At 43.6% G+C, this 27,529-nt stretch overlaps 1 protein-coding gene across 1 annotated transcript; it reads left to right on the top strand.

Annotated features, from left to right (window-relative positions):
- Window positions 1-1,581: 1,581 nt before the first annotated feature.
- On the top strand, window positions 1,582-26,240 carry MUC13 (mucin 13, cell surface associated). Its single transcript, XM_060639733.1, has 12 exons — window positions 1,582-1,741; window positions 3,649-4,128; window positions 8,006-8,128; window positions 9,514-9,620; window positions 13,291-13,346; window positions 15,048-15,211; window positions 17,621-17,746; window positions 18,074-18,206; window positions 18,862-18,899; window positions 20,706-20,790; window positions 23,044-23,242; window positions 24,997-26,240. The coding sequence occupies exons 1-11, from the start codon at window positions 1,597-1,599 to the stop codon at window positions 23,240-23,242; spliced, it is 1,656 nt and encodes a 551-aa protein (XP_060495716.1). The 5' UTR covers window positions 1,582-1,596; the 3' UTR covers window positions 24,997-26,240.
- The last annotated feature ends 1,289 nt before the right edge of the window (window positions 26,241-27,529 follow it).

The following is a 27,529-nucleotide window of genomic DNA, read 5'->3' as shown; positions in this document are numbered from 1 at the left end:
GGATTGTGAGAATATTTGGTATCTTGATCACGATCATCGTTTCATGGGTATAAGCCCATATCAAAACGTGAAATATGTGCATTCATATTACATAAATTATACCTCAATAAAGTTGTAAAAGAAAAGAAAAAGAAAGGGCTGATAGACACAGTAATCTGGATGAATTGTGAAATCATTGTACTAAGGGGGAAAACCAGACATAGAATAAATAATACATGCTGTATGACTCCATTTATATACAATTCTAGAAAAAGCAAACTAATCTCTAGTGACAAAAGCAGGTCAGTGGTTGCCTGGGGTGGGGGGTGGAGGGAGGAACACACTGCCAAGGGGCAAGCGGAAACTTTGGGGCGCGATAGAAATGTTCCATGTCGTGATTATAATGGTGGTTTCACACGTATACACATCTATCAAAACTCACCAAAATTTACCCTTTAAATGGATTCGCTTATTGATGTAAATTAGACCTAACTCAATAAAGTGAATTTAAAAAGAAAACAGAAGAGACGAAAAAGAGGCCTTAGTTTAACTTCTGGTGCCAGGAATGCTTCAAGCCGAGAATAACAGCACAGGCGTTTTGCCTGGGAAAAATATTTAAATGGGCCTCTCAGCTATATAAGAGCAAACCCGAAATTCTATTCCTGAATGGAGACCTTGGGGACAACAAGGAATTAACCTGCTGTGTAATAACAAAAAATTTTGTCTTCACTAAGGTCAGAGGTAAAACTGCCTAATATTCACAAGGAGCAACTGTTTTCACCCCTCTGTCCGGGGCTAGACCCAGGGGGAATTGGGGTTCTGAGCTGTAGGGAGGGAGGCCTGAGTTAAGAAGACCCTACTCTAAGTGATGGGCTGGTTCCTGAAATGTAGTGAGAAGTCAGGGGCTCAGGGGTTCGGGGACAAGAGGTAAGTAGAGGAGCTGGGAGAGGGAGGCCAGGACAGCGAACGAACAACCAGGAGTGAAGAGCTACGGTCATCCATTTTAAGTTTTTCCCCTTTCTGTACTGTATTTCCCCTCCCTGAGCTGTCACCCACAAGCCTTCAGTAAAGTTAGGCTAAATGCTACAGTTCAATATTAACTGTGTTTGCGGGTATTTATGGGGCGCAGCGTCCAGGTAAAGTGATCTGTGGAGAGCCATGGAAGCCTGGAGATAGGATTACAAAGTTGCTAGAAGTGACCATCAGGGAGGCCCCTGAAAAGCTAAACAGCAAACGGTTTGGGGAAAACATGGAAGAGCCCCTCAGGGATTCTTGGAACTACCCTCTCCACGCTCATATGGCAGGAAGTGGAGCACAGACACTACATGCGGTGTTCGAAGGAATGGTGACCTCCTAAAACGTGGTAGCTCAGGGACATTTGGGATGTTTAACGACTAACCCCCCCCCCCCCCCCCCACACACACACCTCGCAACCTCCCAAGGAGGTTTGGGCTGTTTTGAGCTATTTTGAACTATAATACTTTGGACAGAATATTTTGGACAGAAAAATACTCTCTAAGTCCAGGTTACCTCTTTTATCTCAAAAGCTCGGAAGAGACCTATGGTATATGACCAAACCCCAAGGAGTAATTGCCTCTGGCTGATTGACGTCAGTTAATGACTGGACTTTGTACCCAAAAGAGGGTTAAAACTGAAGACAGTTGGAGGGAAGTCATTTCCTCCTTGGATTGCCTGGCAAGAACATCTAAAATGAAAGCCTTTCCTCACCTCGCTCTTCTCATCCTCCTTTTTGGAGCCTCAGGTAAGGAACATTTTGCAATTTTTATTCTTTTAATCATGTTTGCTGTCTCTGAGATAGAACCAGCGGGCTTAAGCTACTAGCTCCAAGGTCCAACAAAGCAGACTATTTCATGGCTGAAGTTTCCTCTCCCATTCTGCTCAAAGACGTAGGGCATTTCAGTGCGATGAAGGAAGACAGAGCACAAGTAAAGGGGGCTCTGGGCTAAGGTGTGGGGTTCAGCAAGCCAGAGATTTGTCCTCCAGAGTTCCTCAGGCCAGACAAGAACAACTCAGTAGGTTCCGAGGGCCTGATGCCCTACAGTAGCCTTTTCTTTGGCCCCCAAATGTCATTTGGACCGTAATGCAATGCAGGGATCTGGTTTAATCCCTGATTCCAGCATCAGGAGTCTTTTGTCTCCTTCTACATGGGAATTACGGTTTATCTGTGGGCAAATCCCTAAACCCATCTGGGTATTGGCCGGCTCTTCTATCAAAGATGGATGCGTGTATCAATCTCACAGTTACTCTCTGACTCAGAGTGAGCCCTTGTTAAATGAGAAGAGTAGCAGGAATAGGAGGAGCAGCAGTGAAGACGGCCAGCTGGTGGGGCACCCAGGCTGGCTCAGTCAGTGGAACTCACAACTCTGTCTCAGGATTGAGCCCCACGTTGGGTGTAGAGATTACCTAAAAATACACTCTTAAAAAAAAAAAAAAAAAAAAAGGTGGTCAGTTGGTGAACTATTTTCTTGCTCCTGGCAGAGCAATGGTTTATCTCTTCAACACTTAATGACTATTTAAGCCAGGCCCTGTTGAAGGTGGAGAGCCAGATTCTGCCATCCAGGGGCTCACAGCCTTGTGGGGGAATCAGTGGTCTTTCTATACCGGAGGGGTTAGGAATTGCTTCCTCACTTACACTTTTTTTTCTTTTTTCTTTTTCTCACGAAACCTTCTAATATTTGATTTTAAACTGGTTGTCAGTGTCAGCGTTCTTTGAGACAAGGGTTCTAGAAGAGTAATCACTGGGTCACTAAGAGTTTACTACTGTTCCATGTGTCCAGGGGTTTCTAAGAGTTGGAAAAAAGGCAACTCTGATGATCACCGTAGCCCTTAGGGCAAAAATCATCTCTACTCATCCTGCTCTTTAAAAAATTAATGTGTCTAAAATTATTAATGGGTAAACATCCCTAGGAAACAATTTTTGGAGAAAGTTTAATACACACGTAATGAGGTATTTTTATTTCATCACTCTTTAAATAAACCCCCTCCCCTGCCCTCCCTAAAATGGGGACTATTGCCTTAAACTATAAAAAGACAAAAAAGACAAAGACTGCCACTTTCAGGTAGTAACAGCGCCACCTGCTGGCATTGTCAATTGTCCTCACAGAAGACTACTAGAGAATATTAAACCCGGATTTAATAGTCCAGCAACTACAGGCCTAAATGATGTTACTTCTTGGTCCTTGTCTTCATACATATTAACTTTTTGTAATATATTTCAGTAACATTTTTCCAGTTTCTTTCTCTTTAATTTTATCTATTGTGAGGGTTTTGTGTGTGTGTGACCGAAGTAGTCATGTATTTTCTTTACTTTTTTTTAAAAGAGAGAGAGAGAGAGAGAGAGCGTGCATGAGTGGGGAGAGGGGCAAAGAGAAATAGAGAGAATCTTAAGCAGGGCTCACGCTCTGTACGGAGCCCAATGCAGGGTTCGATCTCACAACCCTGGGATTGCGACCTGTACCAAAATCAAAAGTTGGACTCTCAACCAACTGAGCCACCCAGGTGTCCCCATGTATATCGTTTTTAATGTAGTCAACTATATTTATTTTTCAAGAAAGAATGATTGGGTACTAATTGGTATTAAAGAATAAGTAACTGCCGTTATATATCGAATGTTCTTTCTTCTGAAACTTGGTATCTTTGTTCCTCCAGCCATTGGGCAAAATACAACTCCTTCAAGTAGCGCTACCGTAAATGACGTAATTACTGCTGCCACAACACCTGCCGCAACAACTGCCACAACACCTACCACAACAACTGCCACAACACCTACCACAACAACTGCCACAACTGCCACAACAACTGTCACAACTGCCACAAAAACTCCACCTACTTCCTCTGTGGCCTCTGTTTCTATATCGAGTTCAGTTACAGACGCCACTGTCACGTCTACAACAAGTAAATCAAGCACAGGTGAAAACACAACAACTGCACCTACCCCTGGCTGCGTTTCTTCTGGGAGCAACGAGCCAACCACAGTGGTTACTTCTCCAGAAACACAAACGACAGAGACGGACACTGGATCATCCCTCATCACAGTCCCCCAAAGTAATTCCTCAGAGGCTGTTCCTTCAGTGACTTCTGGCAGTGTCACTTCGCCTGAGATCAGACCCCCAAGCCCTGGTCCCCCAGGTAAGAGCGATTTCCTTAAAGACTGCTCCTTTGCAGAGTCCTAGCATTGTGGAGGATGGTAGGTAAGTGTGTTCTGTGGGGGGAGGAAAGTGGGTATAGAGAGACCCAAGGTTTCCTTGAACATGAACCCCTGGAATTACAAACTCTGAGTCAAGGGGCACCTGGGTGGCTCAGTCGGTTAAGCATCCGACTTTGGCCATGTTCTCACGGTTTGTGAGTTCGAGCCCCACGTCAGGCTCTCTGCTGTCAGCACAGAGCCTGCTTCTGATTCTCTGCCCCCTCTCTCTCTGCCCCTCCCCCCACTCTCTATCTCAAAAATGAATAAATATTAAAAAATTAAAAAAAAAACAAACCCTGAGTCACAAAGACTAGTAGTCATGGCAGAGACCCTAAAAGATAACCCACGGTTTCATTCTGTTCTCCTTTGCCCTCCACCTATCCTACTTCAAGTTAGTTATGGAATATTTTTATAGACTTGGGCATCATGAAAGCTACTTTTCTAGCTTCCATCTCCCTAGGAGATTTTAAGAAATAGTTTCAGCTTCTCTGAGAAGGCAAGGTCCAAATAAACACCGTCTCTCCAGCCCCACTGGTCTGTCTCCCTGATCTACGCAAGGAAGGAGTCAGTGCTATCCTGACTCAATGTTGGGGGAAAGTATGACATTGCAATGGTGGCTGTTCACAGTTTGGAGTTTGAGTTAATTCACGGAATGTGAGTCTGAGGAATAAAAAGCCACACAACGGCAGTGCTCAAATGGTCCTAGACATGGGGCCATTGTCCAAAGGACAGATGTTTCAGGAATACTGTCCTGAAGAGTTGGCAGTTGACCTCAAGTCAAAATTATTGAAACAGAAACCACTTGCCTCATTTCCCAAAGTTTGGTCTTATTAGAATAAGGGTCAGCGAACTTTATCAGCAAAAGCCAGCTAGCAAATATTTTCGGTTTTGTGGGCCACAATAGGGTTTCTGTTGCAGCTACTCCAGCCTGCCATTTTAACACGAAAGCGGTCACAGTCCAGACACAAATGAATGAGTCTGGCTGCACACCAGTAAAACTTTATTTACAAAAACTGAAGACGGGCCAGATCTGTCTCATGAGTCATAGTTTACCAACCCCTGGTCTAAAAGAATCCTCAAACCTAGGCTTGAAGGGTCTAGATAGATCTAAGAACTGGCTCGTTAAGCAAAGGGAGACAGAGCCTGTATCTGAGACCTGGGTCCCGGTCCGCCTTCATGTTTGGAGGGACCACTCTGAAGACTAGGCCACCTGGGTCACAGCTGCACAATCAGCTCTACCGAAGTCAGGAAAGAGAACTTTTCTAAGCCATTTCTGCTTCCCCGGACATTCCCTCAGAGTAAAACCCCTCCACTAGCTACCTGGGGAGGGGGCAAGTCACTTCTCTCCTGGCTTCAACTTACCCATCTGTAATAAGGTGTGACTGAACCAAATAGCCATCAAAATCCCTTCCGGCTGCAACATCCTGTGACTTTATTCCTGTCGCACAGAACAGGCTGACAAGTCTGTCCTTTATTGCCGGAGAGAAAGCATTCCAGGACTTGTCTGCCTGGTGTATCCTGAGTGGGGTTGTGCTCCGTTCCTTCCCTAGGATTTTCCAAATCATCCTTGCAATGTGGGGATTTTTGAAAACACCTTTTATTTTACTTAGAATATTAGTTCATACCGAGGTGCCTGAGTAGCTCAGTCAGTTAAGCATCTGACTTTGGCTCAGGTCGTGATCTCCCGGTTTGTGGGTTTGAGCTCCGCGTCGGGCTCTGTGCTGACAGTGCAGAGCCTGCTTGGGGTTTTCTGTCCCCTTTTCCCTCTGCCCCTTCCCCACTTGTACTCTTTCTCTCAAAAATAAATAAACATTAAAAAAAAAAAAAAGATTCCTTCATGTCTTTTCAGGGCTTCAAAGCTCCTTTCTTTTTAACTCTGAATAATATTCCACTTGAATATTATTCCACTGAATAATATTCCACTGTGAATGTAGCACAGTTTTATCCATTCACCTACTGAAGAATATCTTGGTTGCTTCCAAATTTTGGCAATTATGAATAAAGCTGCCATAAATATGCCTGTGCAGGTTTTTGAGTGGGCATGTTTTCAACTCCTTTGGGTAAATACCAAGGAGTGTGCTTGCTGGATTATATGGTATGTTCAGTTTTGTAAGAAACTACCAAACTGTCCTCCAAAGAAGCTATACCATCTTGCTTTCCCACCAATGAGAGTTCCCATTGCTCCAAATCCTCATCAGCACTATCTATCTATCTATTTATTTTGAGAGAGAGGAGAGAGTGTGCAAGCAGCGGAGGGGCAGAGAGAGAGGAGAGAGAGAATCCTAAGCAGGCTTCGTGCTGTCAGTGCAGAGCCTGATGTGGGGGCTCGATCTCACAAACCGAGATCATGACCTGAGCCCAAATCGAGAGTTGGGCACTTAACTTACTGAGCCACCCAGGCACCCCTAATTTCTATTTTTTTTAATAAAAGTAGGGGTGCCTGGGTGGCTCAGTTGGTTGAGCATCCGACTTCTGCTCAGGTCATGATCTCTTGGTTCCTGGGTTTGAGTCCCACATCGGGCTCTGTGTTGGCAGCTCAGAGCCTGGAGCCTGCTTCGGATTCTGTGTCTCCCCCTCTCTCTGCCCCTACCCCGCTCATGCTCTGTCTCTCTCTCAAAAATACATAAACATTAAAAAAAATTTTTTTTAAAGTAAATTAGGCCCAAAGTTATGGAAGAAAAGAAGCTTAAACAGGGCAAAAGTATATTCAGTAAAAACTAAATCTCCCTCCTATCCTAAGCTCCTAGGACCCAGACCCCAGTTTCCTTCCTCAGAGGCAACTTCTGTGGCCAGCTTCTCATATCTTTCTCCAGAGGAATTTGTGCAAATACGAGCGTACACATTTGTGTGTTTGTGCATGTTCCTCTCTTTTTATCACAAAAGAAAGTATGTTGTACACATTGCACCTTATATATAGCTTTTTTAAAAAAAATCAACAATTTCTACCTATAAGTTTGTAAGAATATTAACACCTTTTGATCAGTCACTTGACTGTTTCTGAAATCAAAGCTCAGAATCATTTCATTCGACAGAGGTGGAGAAAATGGCCAGCCAAGACAACCATTTGGCCTCTGACCTAACTCCACTCCCCGATCCCACCACTTCTCCAGAGAGAGGAAGAGGCTGTACCCTGCCTGGTCTGGGAGCACCACCCAATGGTGTGGACACCATTGCAATATAATTCTCACCAACTATTCAAGTCATCCACTCAGAAAGCCAGGGGAGAGTGTGTGCCATCATCACTTCCTCTGAGAATTTTCACTGAGTTAATCTGCAGGGGCCCCTTCCTGTCCCTTTTCCTTTCTTCATGCACCTGTGTGCTATGTTTGTTAACTCAAATAGAACACCTAGTTTCTTGGGGGGGTGCTTCTTGCCTCTACCTCCCTATAAGACAGTTATTCATACTTTCCTAGAAAATAGGATTCTCTCTCTCAAATGGTGTTAAGGCATTAACACCTAGTTAACACCTAGTCTGTGCCTAGTGTCAGAGGCACAGACATCAAGGTTCTGAAGGATCCTTGCAATCCAAAGATTCCAACGATGGAATTAGAAGACTGCTGTCTCTATAAGTACACTCTTGCCCACCGGCCCCTGCCCTTTACCGTTGACAAACCTCTGGCTCTAGAATTTCAGCAACAAACTCCCTTGAGATGTAAGGGAATATGTATTTGCTTCTAGCTCTTCTAAGGGTGTGCTGTAGAGTAACATAACCAAGGAATGGAAAGTGCCCAGAGGGAGGCAGGAAGATTTTGAAGTATGTTTCTGGGTGTAATTTGTTGTCATTCTGTGGATTTTTAATCTCTTTCTCCTCCATCTCAGATCCCAGCAGTCCTTGCCAAGGAGCTCCCTGTAAAGGCGGTTCTTCATGTGTTAGCCTGAATGATACCTATTTTTGCCTGTGTTCGTTAGGATATTACTATAACTCTTCCACATGCAAAGAAGGTGAGTTACAAGGGATGAACCGGGCAGAGCTGCATTTCAGACCTAAAGTGGAATGGAAAATGTAAAATAATGTCAAAAGAGCTTCCAGAATAGTAGAGGTAGAGGATGATTTATAGGTAACAAAGGCCTGCTGAGTAGAGAAAAAGCTCCTGCTTTTATTTCAGTGGAAACTAGAGGGATGGGAGATGGACCAAATCAAAGGTGTGTGTGAGCTTGTCCTAAAGGTCTGGGAGTGGATGTGTCCCTTCACTGTACTGGTTAAAGGGAACGGTGCCATAAGGACAAAATGATGAGTGTTGCAGCCCCTGGAAAATTCTGACAACTGCATAAATACAAAGTCGTGCTGTTACATGGGGACACCAATTCAGGATAAGGTGCCATACTTAAGACAAACCTGAGAGCCTACTCTCTGACCTTGATTCAGTTCTCTGTCACAGAATTTGCTTGCTCCCAACAGAAATCTCCATTTTTAGAGACTTAAGAGCCTCTTGGCTCCTGAAATGGACTTTAGGAGCAAATCAATACACCTCTGGCATAACCCTTTTTTGGTTAGTTCAGCTGGGTGCTCTGCAGGTCCAAGGCTGTTTCCTGAGTTAGAAATTGTTCTCTGTTTCATGAATGAAAAATATCTCCCCCTGCCAGAGCAGACCAATTATACAGGAAATGAATGTACCGTGTTGGCCACAGGGATTAGAGATACCCCAAAAGCCAAACGGACGTTCATATTTCAGCACTAATAATCTCATTTCTAGGCATCCACTCTAAGTAAGGGATCCCAAATATAGAAAGGTTTGTGCATAAAGATGTTTGCTGCAAACTTTATTTTTCCTTTTAAATAGTCAGTAGCATTAAAACAAATAAAGACTATTAATGAAGATAATGTATATTTCATAGAGTATTTTGCAGTCTTTAAAAATAATAGTTATCGGAAAAAAACCAATAGTTATGGGGGGGCGCCTGGTTGGCTCAGTTGGGAGAGCATGCAACTCTTGATCTCAGGGTCACGAGTTCAAGTCCCATATTGGGCGTGGAGCCTACTTTAATAAATAAGCATACAAGTAAATGAAATGGTTATGAAGACTAGGTAATTATTTGGAAAAGTGCTTATTATGTGACAATAGGTAAAGAAGACTCACAATGTAAACATGGAATTGTAACGATGCAAACTATGCACGGAAAACAAAAGCTGGGCGAACTGTACCAAAGCAAAAATGGTTGTGGTAGGCTGGGTGAGATTTGGGGCAACATTTTTCATACTTTCAGACTTCCCATAATAATCATCATATGATGTTTAGAATTTTAGAGAATAATCTATGTTTTAAACACAATGGAAATTAACCCTTTTTACGTTAAATATTACAAAAAAGATTCTGCTTAAATTTCAGGAAAGCTATTCCCTGGAACAATTACAGTAAAAGTATCAGAAACGTCTGGTTTAGAAGATGAAAATTCTATGGCCTATCAAAAATTACATATTAAAGTTACTGAATTTGTAAGTATTTTCCTACCTTTCTTCCTGCATAAGTGTCCTTTATTCTAACAATGACTTACGGATGTAGGACTGGTATTCAGTCCATACACACTGGTGCAGTTGTATTAGTCCGTGAAATAGTGAAATGCACCCTTACTGGTTGGTAAATAGCAACTGTCCTGAGCCCCTGGCACCTGGTTGCCCGGGCTCCTTCTGCTAGGACGCTTAGGCCTCCCCATGATCCTGCACCTAGATGACTAACACTAAGCACAGCAGAGGGCCCTCCGAGGCTTGTTCCAACCATACCATACTCTTTGATACAGAAGCTATGAGAATATTTTTAAATGGAGGGGTATCTGGGTGGCTCAGTCAGTTAAGCGGCAGACTTCGCCTCGGGTCATGGTCTCGAAATTCGTGAGTTCTAGCCCCACATCGGGCTCTCTGCTTTCAGTCCAAAGACTGTTTCAGATCCTCTGTCTCCTTCTCTCTCTGCCCCTCCCCCACTTGCATCCTCTCTCTCTCTCCCAAAAATAAACATTAAAAGAAAAGAATATTTTAAAATGGACACATAAATATAATGATGTTTTAAAATATTTTCGTAGGAAAAAAAATAAAAAATAAAATATTTTCGTAGGATTGAAGAGAAAAAAATTAAGGTTTCTTTTTTTCCTTTCTACCCTCAAATTTGCATATACTTCTATCCTAGTCGGGCTTTTTTTTAATGCCTGGAAAAGGAACTCTGTTCAGATTAGTATCTGTTACTTTTTCTCCCTCCACTGTCGAAAAAGTCAAAATGAACCTTAGCTTCATTTCATTTTGATGATTGTGAGTGAATGTGCCAGCATGAAAAGGGGTGGAAATCTCCATTCTGGATCTATGTTAGACCAGTGTTTCTGAAAGTTTAGTTTTAAAGAAAAAAAAAAACAAGGAGCCAGTAAATATGTCTTAGAACCCTAGGTGGGGAAACACTTTTAAAAGTTAAAAAGACATGGAAGACCATACCTTTCAATTCTGAATTATTTCATCACAGAAGAGTTTTGCTAGTAGAACGGTAAAACATAAAACATTATTGTCCAGATGATTTACAGATTGTACAGAGACAGCTAGTGCTCACGACCAAACAGCCGGTGCCTGGCACTGCTAGGGTGAAACCTGACTGCAGCCTCCTGGCCTTGGCCTTGCACATACCGCCTGTGCACGACGGGCCAGCTGGCCATGACCTATCGTCTAATCCTAGATCTACATTCCAGTTCTCCCACTTGGATGATTTTCCGGTGCATTGAGGACAGCAACATCCATGTGTTCCTATTTCCAGGGAACTCCTCTACTGTCTCAGGTGGCTTTACTGAGCAGTGGCCCCTGTGGCCACCACGTTCCCCAAACTTGCTTTGGGTATGAGTGTCCACAAGCGCCCTCCTGCTACAGACCTATGCCCTGGTCTTCAGAGACCGATTTTGAGACTTGGTCTCAGTCAGGTCTTGATGGTTTCAGAGGGACCACGAAGGGGAGAGAGCATTCTTATAATTTTCAGCAAGTTTTTTTTCTGAAGAGGATATGCCAGAACTCATTTGCGGCTCTTACAGACAAGAAAAGAGAGATAATTGACTTTCTTCAAGGTCCTCTTAGCAGACTTTGTAGCCAGGGCAGTCCCAGCTCAGGCCCCAAGATGTCTCCCAGGGCCCATTTTCTATCCAGCTGGATCCAGATGGACAGTCTGCAAAGGGATGTGGAGTTTCCCTGTTGCATACGTGCCTGGCATTTTATGTGTAATGTTTCTAATTCCCAAAACAACCTAATGGAGAAGGTGGTACAATGGTGCTATTTTGCTGATGAGGCTGTTAAGGATCAGGAAGGTTAATTAACTGACTGAAGGTCACCCAGCTGATGAGTGAGGAGGTAGGGACTTGAACTCAGACCTGCCTGACCACAAAACTGCTTCTTCTCCTTCTCACCTGCTGGCTGTGTCGTGCAGTAGAGGGCCAGCAGGCCTGTTTGGATAGCTACTGCCTTCTTGTCCAGACTTACAGCCCTTCAGTTTGATATGTGTATATCCGGACAGCCTCAAAGGGTGACCTGGAAGATTTAAAAAAAACAAAAAACAAAAACAAAAAAACAGAGATACTTTCTCCTATGTCAGATGCTAATTTTGTAATCTCTTCTATAGGCATGAGAAAATTAAGTGGACAATGGTCAGTAGGGGAATGAGAGGGCCCTTGGAGGATGACTAATGAACTTGTTGCTAAGTGAACTCCCAGGCCCCTGATGGTTTACATAAATGCCAGCTATTCCTCGTATTTAAAAGAACTAAAAGGCATATGGATGTATTCTGGATGTAAGGCTACCCAGACTCACTAGAGCATCAGATTTGTTTGAATTTGACTAGAATAAAAGAGAAATGATTTAACATCTTTTTAAACGACATTGGTTACCAGGATCTTTTAAAGCATTGGGTCACCATGAGGAGAAAAATAGTAAAAAGTCATTGGATTATAAAAAGGTTGCACCAACCCAGTGGAACACTCATATAATAAAATATGGAGACTGGGGCCCACAGGAGGGAAGACATGTTCAAGGTCATGTCTTTCACATTTAATTTATTCAGTCATCAGTCAGCCAGTGTTTGTTGAACATTTCCTGGGGATTGACCTGTGTTGAGTGCTATGGGGTGGGGGCGGGGGAGGTTATGAGAAAGAGAAAACTTACATTCTAATTGGGACCCTCTCACACCCCCCTCCACTTCACCCCTGCCTGAGGTCCCACACCCCCTCCACTTCACCCCTGCCTGAGGTCCCATGACACAATTCTGCCTAGTGACATGTACTTGTGCTGGAGCCCCTTCCAGCTCACAAAGTCATGTATCAATTCCATCTCATTTTATACCAATAATAGCCCTGTTGGTAGGAATTACTGCTACAGCAAGGGTTCCCATGAGAAGAATGAGGTCCAAAGAAGTTCTACAAAAGCTGACACATGGAGAACTGTGACCTTAGGTGTTCTTCCCAGTCCAGCCTGCTCTTTTCTGAGCCACGCTGCTTCTGAACATTAGTGTGTGGGCTCCTTCCCCCTCTCTGTGTCCCAGCACTGCCTCCGAAATGCTTTAAGGCTTGTCTGCTTTAGGAAGCCCTCTCTGGTTCTCTGCAACTGGAAGAGAGTATTTCTGGATTTCTATGGTAGATCGTATTGCTCCGTGGTGCTTACCTGTCTCAACTTCATGGTGTAGTCCCCTGTCCGATCTCAGGGCACAGCCTGCCATCTTTGTAACCTCTGTGTCTGGCATCCTGCCTCAGCAAGGTGGGAAATTAAATAAGCGTTCCTTGGGTAGACTGATGAGTGTGTGAAGCATGCTTTATAGATAAGTCTAACAAATATGCAAAACTTCACAGTGACTTTGAAAATACAAACTTAACAAGTTAGTCTCCTTAGTTTTAAAAGTATGACCATTGATTTGGCTGGGTGCTTTAGGTGTCTGTCTTTTTTCCTGGAGAACGCTGACTTTACATCAGAATCTTACTATTTTGGAACAAAAATTATCAAAATGTGTTAGAGCACATGCAAGGAGCAAACTGCTGTGATTAACCATGTATATTTACACCAAAGAGGTTAGAAATGTGTTTTTGTGAACACCTAGATATAGTATCACATTTCCCCCCTTCTTCGTGGTTATTACTAAATCTGTTCTTCTCCTTCACAGTTTGTGAATGCATTTAACAGTTTTGATTATGGACAGACTATAATTCATGAAGTAAGGTAAGTGGATCGATGGGGGACTTTGGAGGCAGGTAATATGCCACGTTGTTTTGTCACTAAATACACAGCGGTTCCATTTTTTCCCTTCGTTGTAATATCTTGCCTCCTGAATTGGAGGGTGTGCTAGTAGGTTCTTTGAGTGAATGAATTGTGGCTAGCCTTTCCTTCCTAGCCCTACTGCAAAATTATTCTATAGATTTCTGGTCATTTTTCACCTGATAAAGGACTTGTATCAAATACCCCTTTCTCACTGCCCTGTCTGTTCCATCGTCACCTCCAAATCCTATCATGAATTAATCATGGGAGGGAATTTTAAATTAGAATCTGAATCCCATTTTGCTTTTCGGACTCCCTTTTGCGGTGACCATTTGAGTTTGGATTTTCTCAATTGTTCTGAGGAATTAATATGGCTGTAAACATTTCCTAAGTAGGTTGGCTATGTTTTCAACCTTCTGATATTTATTCAGAAGTCAAAATGGAGTCTAGAAGAAAAAAAGAACAGGAAAAATATAGCATGAATCTTAAAAAACACATAGCCAATGGTGCACCTGCGTGGCTCTGTCGGTTGAGTGTCTGACTCCTGACCTCAGCTCAGGTCTTGATGTGAGAGTTGTGAGTTCAAGCCCCATGTTGGGTCCTGTGCTTGGGTGTGAAGCCTGCTTAAAACACACACACACACACACACACACACACACACAGCCACAGGCTGGAGAGGGAAGGACTTTTTGAAAGTCCTTTCCCCCACCCCTTTTAGTGATTGTATCACTCGATTCCTCTTGGACAGTGGAAGAATTAGAATTTGACACAGAGGTTCTTGGGGCTCCAAACTGCAGCACCCAGTGGAGAGAGACCATGCAATGTCTTGCTCACAGCAGGCACTCACAATCAGGGGATCTGATGTGGTGTTCTGTGCTCATGTTCCCTGTAGCCCCACCCTCCTTCGTTCAGTGTCTGAGCTGAATCTGCCTGCTGACCCCCCTGGCCCTCTGGGGAATGACCCAGACTCAGTGTGGTTGATTACTGCACTCTCTGTGCAAGAGAGGAATGCACATTCACACCCTTCTGTCTCCCTTAAAGTATAAGTGAGGTTTGCCAGCTCAGCAAGAAACCTACTCTTTTCTTTAATTTGTTTTTTTAATGTTTATTTATTTTTGAGAGAGAGAGAGCGCGCGCGAGCGAGCAGGGGAGAGAGGCAGAGAGAGTGAGACTGGACCCACAGTGGGTTCCATGCTGACAGCAGAGAGCCCGATGTGGGGCTCAAACTCAGGAATCAGGAGATCATGACCTGAGCCAAAGCCAGATGCTTAACCGACTGAGCCACACAGGTGCTCTAAGACCTACTCTTGATTTTCTACAGAAAGTGACAACTTACTATTTCAGATGTTACTTGTTCTTGTTCTGGTCAGTTTCAGGCTTTTAGCACCTAAAACGGATTGTCCACAATTTTTCTCAATATCCTCCAATAGGGCATCGTTTTAGCCATAGATTTCCTCTGAGCACACATGGAAGAGAGAGAGAGCTCCAGGCCTGTAAATTGCTAGCATACTACAAGGCCAGGCCTTCATGTTTGGGCCCCAGTTGTGGATATAAGACAGTGGCTCAGGGCTGGAGCTGAGAGACTGGGGAGTCCAGGAGGTTTGAAGATCAATCTGTCAATTCTTCAGTTCAGTTCATCAAGTGATGGATTAATTTCATTTTTAGGACCTCTCCTTCAGCAAGATCAGAAACACGTGCTGGTGATAAGGATGTCTCTGTAGAAGTCGTAAACATTTTCACACGAACTACAAAAGAAGATGAGGTGACCGTGTCTGAATCCATTCAGAAAGCAATTGAAAACAACAAGGATGACATTACAGGATATATTAGTAAGTATTCAGTAATTTTATTCGAAGTTTACCTAAAAACCTCCCTTTTTGAAAACATTTCCATTACATGTGAGAAGAGGGCAAGAAAAGCAGGAGAATTGAATCCACTGATGGGCCCAATGCCTGTTAATTAGTCATTCTTCTTCCCTCTCCTCCCTCACTGGCTCTACTTATCACTCTGACCACTTTGCTCCTCTCTTTGGAAGGCAGTCGTGAACAGATGGTCTCTGGACAGGAAAAGATAAAGAAAGGAGAAACAAGAACGCTTTATACCAACTTGTAGCTTCCAAATGATCATAGAAAGCCTTCCTTACTCTGTTTCCCCTTTAGGCTGACACGCAAGCCCCTAGCACAGCTGGAACAATTCACTTTTGCTGTTTCACAAACCACCCCAACCTTAGCGTCCTGAAACAGCAACCATTTATTTGTTGTAAGGCCATAATTCCCCTCCTGGCCTCTCTCATCCTTCTTTTTGCTCCTGCTGAAACTTCTCCTTGAGTCTCTTAAATTTTTGCTTTTTAATGAATGTAACCTTTATGGCCTAGTTTGCAAAACTGTTTTCTCTTTTTGGAAATACACAAATCCTGTTCGTGTATAGCTTTCCAGCACCTTTCCACTTTCTTCGAGATTTCACCCAGATTCTCACTGTTCTCTCAGGATCTGGAACGTAAATGATCTGGGGTAAAGCACTTACCTTCTACCTGAAACAATGGAGGCCCCTCTGCACCATACCTTCTCCTTGGTGCCTCTTGGCAATGTGCATTCAACTCTTCACTGAGTGTTCCTTCCTGGCAGAAGAGACTGGAGAAGACTAGTTGTGTTTCTCTCATGTCACCCATCAACATGACAGCCGCCAGACCTGGCCTTTCTGTGGGCTCCATAGCATGAAATACACACATGACCCTCCATTCGTTCACCTATCTTTCTATTTTACCCGTTTGCTCTTTGTTGTCGGTTTTCCTGTTTGTTGTTTGGGTTTTGTCTGTGGCAAGCTTGATCTCATTTGGGGCTCTAGATTTTATTACACTATTAATATTCTGTCTTTGGTTATGGGACCTTCTTTCTGTATTTTGTTTATAAATCTCATCTGAGAATTTCCTGTGCAAACCATATGTCTATTTCTTTTTATTTTTTATTTATTTTTTTTTAAGTTTATTTATTTTGAGAGAAAAAGTGGAGGAGGGATAAAGAGAGAGGGAGAGAGAATCCTGGGCAGGCTCTGTGCTGTCAGTGCAGAGCCTGATGCAGGGCTCAAACTCACAAACCATGAGATCATGACCTGAGCTGAAATCAAGAGTTGGACACTTAATTGACTGAGCCATGCAGGTGCCCCTAGTCGGCCTTTTCAAATGGCAGGTGATGAAGGAAGGTTAGTTACAGGTGTGGGATGTTTAGAAGAGAATAACTACTTTCTGTTTTACCTGCTCCTATGTTTGCCCCTTACTCTATTCTCAGATTCATTTTTTTTATCCCTAATGTCTTTCAACATGCTTCTAGACTAACATTCTTAAAAGAATGCATTCTCATGCCATGCTTCTGCTCAGAATCTACCAATGGATTCCCAGGCTTGTGGGATAAAAGTCAGCATCCTTAGCCTGGCATTCAAACTCTGCTGTACATGTGACTGAACAAAAGCATGATTATTTGTTGAGGTTCCTGGTGTGGCACTTGCATTGACATCATTCAATTCTCACAATAATCATGTGAAACAAGAATTATTAGCCCCGTTTTATAGATAGAGGACACCTGGATCCACCAAAAATCAAAAAACCGGACAGCTCATAGCCAGTAAATGGCAGGGCCAAGAATTCTCATCTCTCTCCCACCTCGACACACCACCTCTCCCCCGCCCAAGGACAACTTCACTACTCCCTGACAAGAGTCCTTTGCTGCTTTTCATGCCTACTTTTCTCCACTTGACAGACTGCCTCTCCTTTGACTGCTCAAATCTTCCCTATCCTTCAAGACTTAGCCCACCTCCTAGAACCTTCATAAGGTTGTCTTTAGCTAGTTGAGCCTCTGAATTCCCATTGTACTTAAAGTCTGGACTGTGAGTTGACTGGGGGGACTTTCTGTGGGCTCAGACATGTAACTCCACAAAGATGGGGCCCAAAAGTTATATAACTACTGTGTCCCTTGTGGATCCCAGCATAGAACTAAGTGAAAAAGAGATCTTGCCCTTGAACATAATTGTACTACCTTCTATTGAATTAATTTGAATTGAATACTATAAGGACATGGTCATAGAAGGGAAAATTAGGGAGTTGGATTTCAATATCCCAGATTTCCTTTTGTTAAATCCCAAACTGTATAGAAAGGTGTGTATAACAATGGAGTAAAATGCTTTCACAAGTTACTTTATTCATATTGTCTTTCTGACTGTATTCTTGAATTGTTTGTCCCTCTCAGTTCAAAGCCTGTGTGATTATTATGGTTGTGAAAAGGAAAACCAGCAAGACAAATGTGACAACGGTTTGCTGTGTAAATGCAAGCCGGGGATGGAAAGACCTAACCCCCAGATCGCTGTGTGTGTTGGTGAGTGTTCTACCTGCTTGTGAAATTTCTTCACAACTCCCACCTTCTCTCCTTTTGCATTTGCAAAATACAAGCTTTACTGCTCAAGTGTCCATGTGTCTCAGGGGTGTGCATTTGGGCTTTAGCCACATGGGCCTGGACTGAGGCCTTGGCTCCGAGCTGGTGAGGAAGCCCATGTGCAGCTTCACAGGGAGCGTGTCATGTGCACAGCCAGGGAGCACCTCACCTGACCCAGAAAAAGCAATGTGAAAAATTGTGTTCTGTGACATATCACTTGGGGGTTGAAGGCGTTGTTTCTGAAAATCACCCAGAAATTCTGTTTTGAAGCCTCTGCTCCAAAGTGTCCTGACACCTGCAATGCAGACCATAATAAGCAATGCTTACTGAACAAGAACAGTGGGAGCCCCGAATGCGTGTGCCTCTCAGGCTACGAGGAAGATGATCATGGAATCTGTCGAGAGTAAGAGAAACCACTCTTTTTCATCTTGCCGTAGCTTGAACTAGCCAAAAAGGATAGAACTTGTAGACATATGCGTGGGTTTAGGGTCAGGATGTTGGAATGCTTCCATAAGTTGGTAAGATAAGAGCATGATCCTATCACTGTCATCATCATCAATGGTTTTTGAACATTCTCTGTGCGCTGGGAACCATGCTAGGTAATATGTCTCCCAAAACAATGCTGTCGGGAATGGATTTGTTCCCCATTTGCAGGTGAGGAAAGTGAAGCTCAGAGAATGTAAATAACAAGCCCCAGCTCACAGGGCAGCAGATAAGTGGCAGGGACATGTGGCCTCGCAGCCAAGGGGAACCCACAGTGCTCCATGCCTCTAGGGTTCAGCGTAGCCTGAATTGCCGAATCTTTCTGGAGCCCAGAGGATGGAGTGTTCAGTCAGTAGGAAATGGGGCCACTGGGAATTGTGTACCCTCTTCAGCCTTCCAGAGCTCCATGGAAGGTGCTCACCCAGAAGAATGGAAGCGTAAGGCAGAAAAGAGGAAGAGGAGAAGGAGGGGGGGAGAATGAAAGGAAGATGGAAAGGAAGACTGGAGGCTGGGCGGAAAGTCTGACATGCTCCCCATGGAGACTCTGTACCATGGTTTCCGTTATTGTATTTTAGGTGTGCCTTTGGCTACAACGGAGTCAACTGTAAAGACCGTGAGTATAAAAGTTTTGCTTTGTTAGTAATCATCTGAGAAATATGGAGCACATTCAAAATTCTGCCCAGGACTCCAAAGTCTCTGGCTCCCTTCATAAAGAGTGAGAAACTCTGCCTCCAGTTGGTCTTCTGGGTCATGCCATCCCATTCCTGCCCTTGGGTCATGAGCAGCAGCACCTCAGCTGTAGGAAATAACCCAGCCCACGAGGGAGGCTGGCGCCTCTGCACTTGGCCGGACCAGAGGAGGGCGTCCAAACATTCTGTTCATTCTGTACATCGGCTGAAATATGCATTTTCTGTTACTAGTAAGGGTAAAAGACCAGTATGTTCCAAAAATGTCTGTGATCGTGGGAGAGCAGAACTAAAACCCAGACATTGAGATACTCAAATCTTTTTGTTCCAGAGCCACTTACTAGCTTGCGGTGTGTTGTTGCAAGTTCAGATGCTTTGTTCTCTCCCACATCCCACTGCCACCAGTCTAGGACAATACTAACTTTATATTTTTAATTATATTTTAAATCTTACCTCACAAACTAAAGACCAATGATCCAAGATGAAGGAAACATGACTGTGGCCTCCCAGTGAGCCACAAAATTCATGATGAAAAATGCTCTCAATTTCTACTATATTTGGTTGCAAGGCTGTATTTGCTAAGTCATTTCTTCCTTCTGGGCTTTTAGCATCTGCACCTACAAAATGAGAGTTTTGGACCAAATGACCTCTGAGGTCATTTCCAGAGTGGTCTGTGCCCCCATGAATCCAAGTTGGAGGTGGCATATATGGCAGTCACAAAGCAGACAGAGAGAAAGGGTTCTAGAATAGCACTGTCCAATAGGAATGTAATGTGAGCTCCATATTTAACTTCAAATTTAAAAAATTCTAAGTAAATTAAAAAAACTTTTAATATCTTATTTATATTTGAGAGAGAAAGAAGCAGAAAGTGAGTGGGGGAGGAACAGAGAGAGAGGGAGACGCAGAATCTGAACCAGGCTCCAGGTTCTGAGCTGTCAGCACAGAGCCCAACGTGGGGCTCGAACCTACCAACCATGAGATCCTGACCTGAGCTGAAGTCAGGCACTTAACCAACTGAGCCACCTGGGTGCCCCAAGTCAATTTTTAAAAGATACATAAATAAAATTATTTTAATAACATTTTATTTCACTCAATATATCACAAATATCATTTTTTAACATGTGATCAATATAAGTGTTATTAATGAGAAATTTTACTTGTTTTCATACCGTGTATTTGAAACCTGCTGTGGGTGTTATACTCACAGGCCATCTCGTAGCCACATTTGTAGTGCTCGATGGTGCTAGCCAGAGCAGCTCTAGAGGAAGAGAATGGGCTGTAATGAACTCTCCCCTTGCTGATTGTATTAAGCCTCTATTAGTGAGAAATTTAAGTCCGGTCTAGTTCTCCCTGCTTATCAACAAGGCCAGATATGGTGGGCAGGAAAAGGCAGCAGAGGTGAGGCCAGGATGTGGACCTCAGTTGAGATCTCCACTCCTACAAAGTCTAGGAAGGCCCTGCCACTGACCATGGCCTCCTTTAGGTTTTTGGTCTTTTTTTATCTGGAAAGGCAGCCTCTCCTGATTGGGTTCGGAAAACACAGTTGTGGGGGAGGTGCTAAAGGAGATGAGTCTCCCACCCAACCTGCCACCCAAGCTGCCCCTGGTGGGGTCAGGGACCAGAGCCTGATTGTCTTCACAGTCAGGGACCACTGGGAACACATGTACCTTTGCAGTAGACAGTGGGGGGCTGCTCATGGGAGGTTGTGCCTACTCTTTGCTCTTCCTTTTCAGAATTTCAGCTGATCCTAACTATTGTGGGCAGCATCGCTGGCATCCTCGTTCTTGGCCTGGTGATTGCATTGATCTTCTCAGTGAGGTACGGAGTGGACAGGTCCCTTTCCCTAGGGCACAGCACCACCAACATCATGCTCGAGGTTCTAAACATACCCAGCCTTCCCGCGGCAAGAGAAGGGAAATAAGGCGAGGCCTCTTTAATACTGTGGGCGTGTTGGCTTTTTTTCTTACCTTAATTTTCTTTGGCTTATATAAACCATACGTGATCACTGAAGAAAACAGAAAAATGTGTAAAGGAGCACAATTAAAAAATCATTCACAAAATTGACCACCCTGAGGCAACTGACATTTTGGCATATATCTTTCCAGATTGTTTTTCTTTTTCAATGATATTATAGACATAATTTTGTATCCTTTGTGGGTTTTTTGTTATTCCTTTTTAAAATTTTTATTTATTTATTTTTGAGAGAGGGAGAGGGAGAGAGAGCAAGTGGAGGCAGGGGCAGAGAGAGAATCCCAAGCAGGCTCCCCACTGTCAGTGCAGAGTCGGACGTGGAGTTCAAACTCCACGAACAATGAGACCATGACCTGAGCTGAAATCAAGAGTTGGACGCTCAGCCGACTGAGCTACTCAGGCCCCCTGTATCCTTTGTGTTTTAAAACATATATGGTTAAGGTTTATTTATTTATTTTTTAGCACGTAATGTGACATAGCAACTATTTTCTGATGTCACCGAAACCCTTTGTTAGCAGTTTTCAACCCCACTGGTGTTGTCAAGTGCTGTTCTCAGCAAGGACTGGCCCAGACCCCTGCAGCAGCGGTTCTCACATCAATGTCAGTAGAGCCACTTGGCAGCCTGGTGCCTTAAGTGCCCTTCCTAAGAACTTGGGTCGAGTCTTTTCATTTATTCGACAAATATTTCGATAAAGTTCCCTCCATTAACAGGGAGAGAGAACACTATTATCTCTGTTCCCCTTCTAAATGTGCCAAGTGCGGGTGCACTTTGGCAAAAACAAAGCTACTTGTTTGTAACATTTAGCTCATATCTTATATTTTGGCAAAATAGGTATTTTTGCACTATAATGTGAGAGGATAAATAGATTTTGTTTCTTCTTCTCTCTCTCTTTTTTTTTTATTCCAGTTTGATATTAACTCTTTCCTCCAGAGCCTTTATCATAAGGATGCAAAGCTGGGAAATGGGAATGTGAATTTCCCTTTTCTAGGAAGATGGCTAGAACATTCTGTTCTGGACCAAGGCTGTCTCCTCCTTTCCTAGGAGGATGGCTAACTGTCTTGGGTGTCCAGTGTCCTCAGGCCTGTTTGTGGAAACTTGTGACCCCGTGACAGCTATGTTTCTCAGTTCCTCCTTCCTGCTACAGAGCCAGGTTTGCTCCTAGTTCAGCCTCACATTCATGATTCTTGGGAACACATCAAGAATTATAATTTCTTGCCCATTTCAAAGGGAAGGAAGTCTCTCCTCAGGCACCTTAGACAGGAGTGCTCTCAAAAGAAGGCAATTCTGTTGTAGGCTGGGATGGCCACCAGGGTCCACAGGGTGAGTGGGTCTTCCCTTATGACATTTCCGGTGGATGACTGTCACCCCGGGAGTGTCCCGTGGGCATCAGAGATGCAACCAATGCACTCCGCACTGTGGCATCCGGGCACTGCAGGGGCAGGTCTGTGTGTGGGAAACAGAGTTCATCCGGGGCAGGTACCTCCCTCACCTGCAAGTGTGTATCCTTGACTTTGAATGCTTCCACTTGAGGTCCTTGAGGGGGTCACAGCAGAACCTGGGAAATGCCTTTTTCTCCTTGTAAGACCTTTATACCTCGAACTTCTTTTGTTCACCTAGGTGCTTCCACACACATTGACTTTGCTTGAATGAAAAATGGTGCCACCAATCAGCTTTTCTCTTTGACCTCTATGATTGTTTCCATATATGATTCAAAAGTACCTTAAGAATAGTAACATTATTAGCAAGATTTCCATGAGACCAACCGAATTACATGACACTGTTGGACCAATGTTAATGTTCTGGTTTTGATGGTTACAGAGAGTTTACGAGGAGATTGTCCTAAAACGTAGGGAGTAATGAGGTATCATGGGTCCTGGGGCACCTAAGAACTTATTCTTAAATGGTTCAGACATGTTAACAAATTGGGGAATCTGGGTGATGGACATATGGAAGCTGCATGTATTTTTTGTTTTGTACCTTATATGTAAATTGGAAATTATTTCAAAATTTTAAAATATTTTTAAAAAAGGATATTAATGTCTGCTTCAAGGAACTTTCTGCCATTGTCAGATCCTACTAATTCTTGTTACCATTTATAGGTCAAAGAACAAAAACAAGAATATTGAAGAACAGAACTTGATTGAGAACGACTTTCAAAATCTGAGACTGAAGCAGACTACAGGCTTCAGCAATCTAGGAGCAGACGGGAGTATCTTCCCTAAAATCAGGACGAACGTCCCCAGTCAGCTACACAATCCCTATGCAAACCAGAGAAGTATGCCTCGCCCCGACTACTAGGTGAGTCAGCTGGCTTTTGAGTAAAATGCCCAGGACAGAGCAGGCACTGGGCTATTGTATCTTCAAGTCCTGGCTGCCTTGCCGTCTTTTTTTGTGTTTATTTTCTAATCAAAAGAGAAAGGTTAGAGGATGTTCCCTCCTATTGTTAAACAGTCACCACTTGGTCCCTAACACTGACCATCTATGTAACTTTAGACACATCACTTAATTTCCCTGGCCTTCTATTTCCTCAGCTATAAAAACAATTTAGATGTCCTCAAGGTCCCTTTAAATTACAAACTTCTACAGATATGACTTCAGTCTTTGTGATGAAAATTCCTAGGCTGTTTAAGGGCCTAGGACCGAGGTCAGGCCTGGGAAGAAGTGTTGGATGAAAACATGGTTCTGTGGATTCCTTCCAGCCTGCCCATATAAAGGCAAATTTCTCCTTTCCTCTCCCCAGACTTCAAGGCATAACCCAATCAATTTCTAGAGAGATAAGGCAAGTTAGGCTGGTGATGCTTTATTTCCCTTGGGAGGATTTTCAAGGCGCATAGCTTGTATTCATTAGATTTGTATTGGATAATCATGCTGGCATTGTTTAGTGTGATCTGAAGAAAACTGTAAGAGGCCACTTTTATGGGGAAACGGGACTAGGGGCCTGAGCTGGAAGGAAGGAAGGAAGGAAGGAAGGAAGGAAGGAAGGGGAAAAGGGGGCCAGAGAAGAGAGAGGTAAGGAAGAGTAGCAAGGAGAGAAATGAGTTCTTAAAAGATGAAGAATAGGGAAGGAAGGGAAAGAGGGAGGGGTGTGAGTGAGGCCTACCCAGAAGAGTAGATTATAAAGAGGATAAAGCAAGAGGAGGACACGGGAGGATGGCAGAGGGGGCTGAGGAAGGGGAGCATAGGCTCCGCATTCTCTGTGCACATTACACTTCTACAGACTGCCCAGGTGAGCACACTGCCTCCAAGGATCCTAATGTTCTAGGGACATTCTGGGAAAACTTGGCTTATCTCTATTTTGAAATCCCATGATTTGTTTTGCACATAAAGTTTTCTTTAGTCATGGAAGTCTGAACGGTAAATGTATGTGCAAGCAGTTGACTTGTACAAGAAGGTGCCATGGTGGGTCAGACACGTGGTCTAGCCAAGAACGAGCATCCTATGGAGGTGTCTGCTGCCCTCCCACCAAGGTGAACCCTAACCAGCAAACTCAGTAAAACCCCCTTTCCTCCTTATGCAGGGAGCCTTTACTTTAAGCATAATCTCTAAAGAGAATCCTTTAGAGGTAGAATAAGCATGGGATTTAGAGTCAGACCTGAGTTTGATGCCTTGCATCTTTTGTTAATAGATGTGTGATCTTTGACAAGTTATTTGACTTCTCTAGGTTTGTTTTCTCGTCTATGAAATGGACAAAATAAAGCCTATCTCATAGGATAAAAAAACAAGCTAATATGTATACGGAGCCTGGAGCCTGTTTCCGATTCTGTGTCTCCCTCTCTCTCTGTCCCTCCCCCGTTCATGCTCTGTCTCTCTCTGTCCCAAAAATAAAAAAATAAACGTTGAAAAAAAAAATTTAAAAAAAAAAAAAAAAAAACAAGCTAATATGTATAAAAACCTAGCCCAGTGACTATTCTAACTTGAATAATACTGTTCAAGTAATGTTAATTAAAGTAATGTTAATAATTTATTGATCTAAATTTTCTCATATGTTGTTGTTGCATTAGTTCCTTTCTAAGAGTTTCCCTCACCCTCTCCCTTTCTCTCTTTTTGTCTAGAATGGCAAAAACTGGGGACCATCCATGGCCTCAACCTAGTGTACGAGCTTTTACTTTGAGTGTCTGAAAGACTAATGGACAAGTGAGCAGCCACAAAGATCTGGCCTTTGGTATTTCTCTGCCACCCAGCACCTAGCCTCTCTCAGTGGAAGCTGTGACTGTAGTGAATGCTTGTTTGCTAAGTACCTATGAAATTAAATGCATATAGATGCGATTCGCACTTGTAAGGCAGTTGATTTTGTCCAATCAGTACAATGGTTAGGTTTCTGTTTTTGTTTTTCCTGGCAACAATAACCATGTCCAACCTAGAGGAAAGCTCCCCAGGATTGTTCGCACCTGGGAGAATGTTACTGTGATAGCCTACCGATCAGTGACCTAATTCTGAGAGACTCTTACACATCAGGTATGGAGATCCCAGGGAGGGGTGGGAAGAACTACCATCTTTTAAGGTTCTCGGGCTTATTCTCTCACAAGTTAAAATAGGATGCTACTTCTAGCCCTCAAATACGGGATTTCATCACTTTTGACCTGCCAGGATCTTGTGACCTGGTCTCATACCAAGAAGACAGAAAGAAGACCTGTCTCTCAGCTTTTTGGAGGAGAAGTGACTGGGAATCCAGGATCTTTTTAATGTTAATTAGAAGGCCCAGACTAGAAATGTGCACCATGGAGTACATTCTAAAGTTGTCGAAATGCCAGGAGTGGGTAGAGGCAGGGAGAAAGAAAAATGTAACCAGGAGTGGAAGGAACAGAGGCAGGAGTCTGGGCCTGGAGGATGAGTATGAAGGCAGGCATGCATGATCACCTTCGTCTCAGATCCCCTCCTCAATGAGTGAACGGACATTTCCTCCCACTTATGTCCTACCCGAGACCCAGAGCCTACGTACAAGAGTGAAGACAAAACCCCAGGAGCAAGAGCTGGAAGTCACTTTGAAATTGCAGATATTCTGTTCTGCTGCTGATGAAAGAGAGAGCTTGTGACCCGATCCACGTGTCCAGCCTTGTAATACAGAGTTCAGAGATGCTTCGTGGAGGCCTCAGCCTTCCCTGGGGACAGAGGCTCAACAGCGGCCACCCGCCCACACAGAGCCACGCCCAGTACAGGCTTTCTTTACTGTTAATAGTGTTCTTGTTTATGTCTGATGTCTGGTCCCCTTGCAAGTTATTTTTATTTGTTGTTATTATTATTTGTTCTTGACTATTAACTGTGAAGGTAACAAATAAAGTGTGTTTGGTAGGCGGTGTCCTTCCTTGTGTATGGGCGTTTGGGGATGCACACAGCAGTGAGTCTCACTTTCAATAGCAAACGTGACACATGACAAACAAGACTGATATCTTCTGTCCTTGTTAGGGGCTGTTAGACTACCCAGGGTAATTTTTAATCATGCGGTAGACATTTTCAGCTGCTTCCCCATGCACATCTTAACTTGTCTCACATTATGAAGCAGCCAAGCATTTTGGATAGGACCGATCTGACCCCCGGCTCCAAGGGTGGGTCTTGGTTTGCCCAAGCCCATCAGTGGAACCCCATCCCCCTTGCCAGTGATTGATTTGGTGAACACATGGCATAAGTGGATGCAATTAGAAAAAAGCCCCAGTTTTTGTAGGAAGCTTGGAGGAAGAGAAATCCTTTGTTCCCTTGACAAAGAGGGCTTAAAGGTATGAAGCCTCGGACTGCTTCGGTTTTGCTGAGCCGACATGTAGAGGAGGGCAGAGCTAAGAGAACCAAGGAAGAATGGAGCTGGAGCTCTGATCAGACCATGCCTGAAGCATCTGGACTTGACTGTTAGTCCACTGTGAATAGTTATTTCTGTTTTTGAAGTTGAAAGCATCCTCAAGGATATCACTTTGTTTATTCTCGTGTTCTCAAGGCTGGGTGGTAAACGGTAAAAAGGAAACACTCTTATGAACTGTTAACACCTATAAAGACATCAGCCATCAGTTCACAGCAGAAGAATTTATGTAGATGTAACTTAAAACTGGCTGACCTTATAACTTGTCATCACAGATCATCTGTGTGTTACCTCCTTTACATTTGAAGATGATTCTGGATTCAGTACTAGAAGTAGGCTATTTGAACATCTTTTCTAAATAGACACCTCCCCCCCCCCCCCGCCCCGTCCTTGTGCCCTCATCACCTTATGCCAGTCTCCATCACTTCTCAAACATCCTGGGCCATATAACTCTGGGCTTCATGGACTGGACTATCATCCATTTTTCAGAGACTTTCATTGCTATTGTTTAAATAAAAAAATTGTTCTAAATATGTATACGTGTAATGTTTACATTACAAAAATGGCTTTCACATACAAAGATGCTTTTCATTCTTACATAATATGACTTACGATTCATTTGTTTCTGCTCACTGGGAACTTTGGTTTCCCATGTTGGTTGTTCTGCAACCTCGGAGGGCTATCAGAATGAACTTTCTAAGATGTGAATTAGATCACGATGCCCCCTGCTTCAGGCTTTTGGGGGTTCTCCCCTGAGAGACTAAAGCTCACGGAATTGAGGCAAACTCTTGTGGCCCATC

The sequence above is a fragment of the Panthera onca genome, chromosome C2, assembly GCF_046562875.1.
Source record: "Panthera onca isolate mPanOnc1 chromosome C2, mPanOnc1 haplotype 2, whole genome shotgun sequence".
In the NCBI taxonomy this organism is placed as follows: Eukaryota; Metazoa; Chordata; class Mammalia; order Carnivora; family Felidae; genus Panthera; species Panthera onca.
The sequence above is the reverse complement of the archived record's forward strand: the minus strand, read 5'-3'. Positions and strand labels throughout refer to the sequence as shown.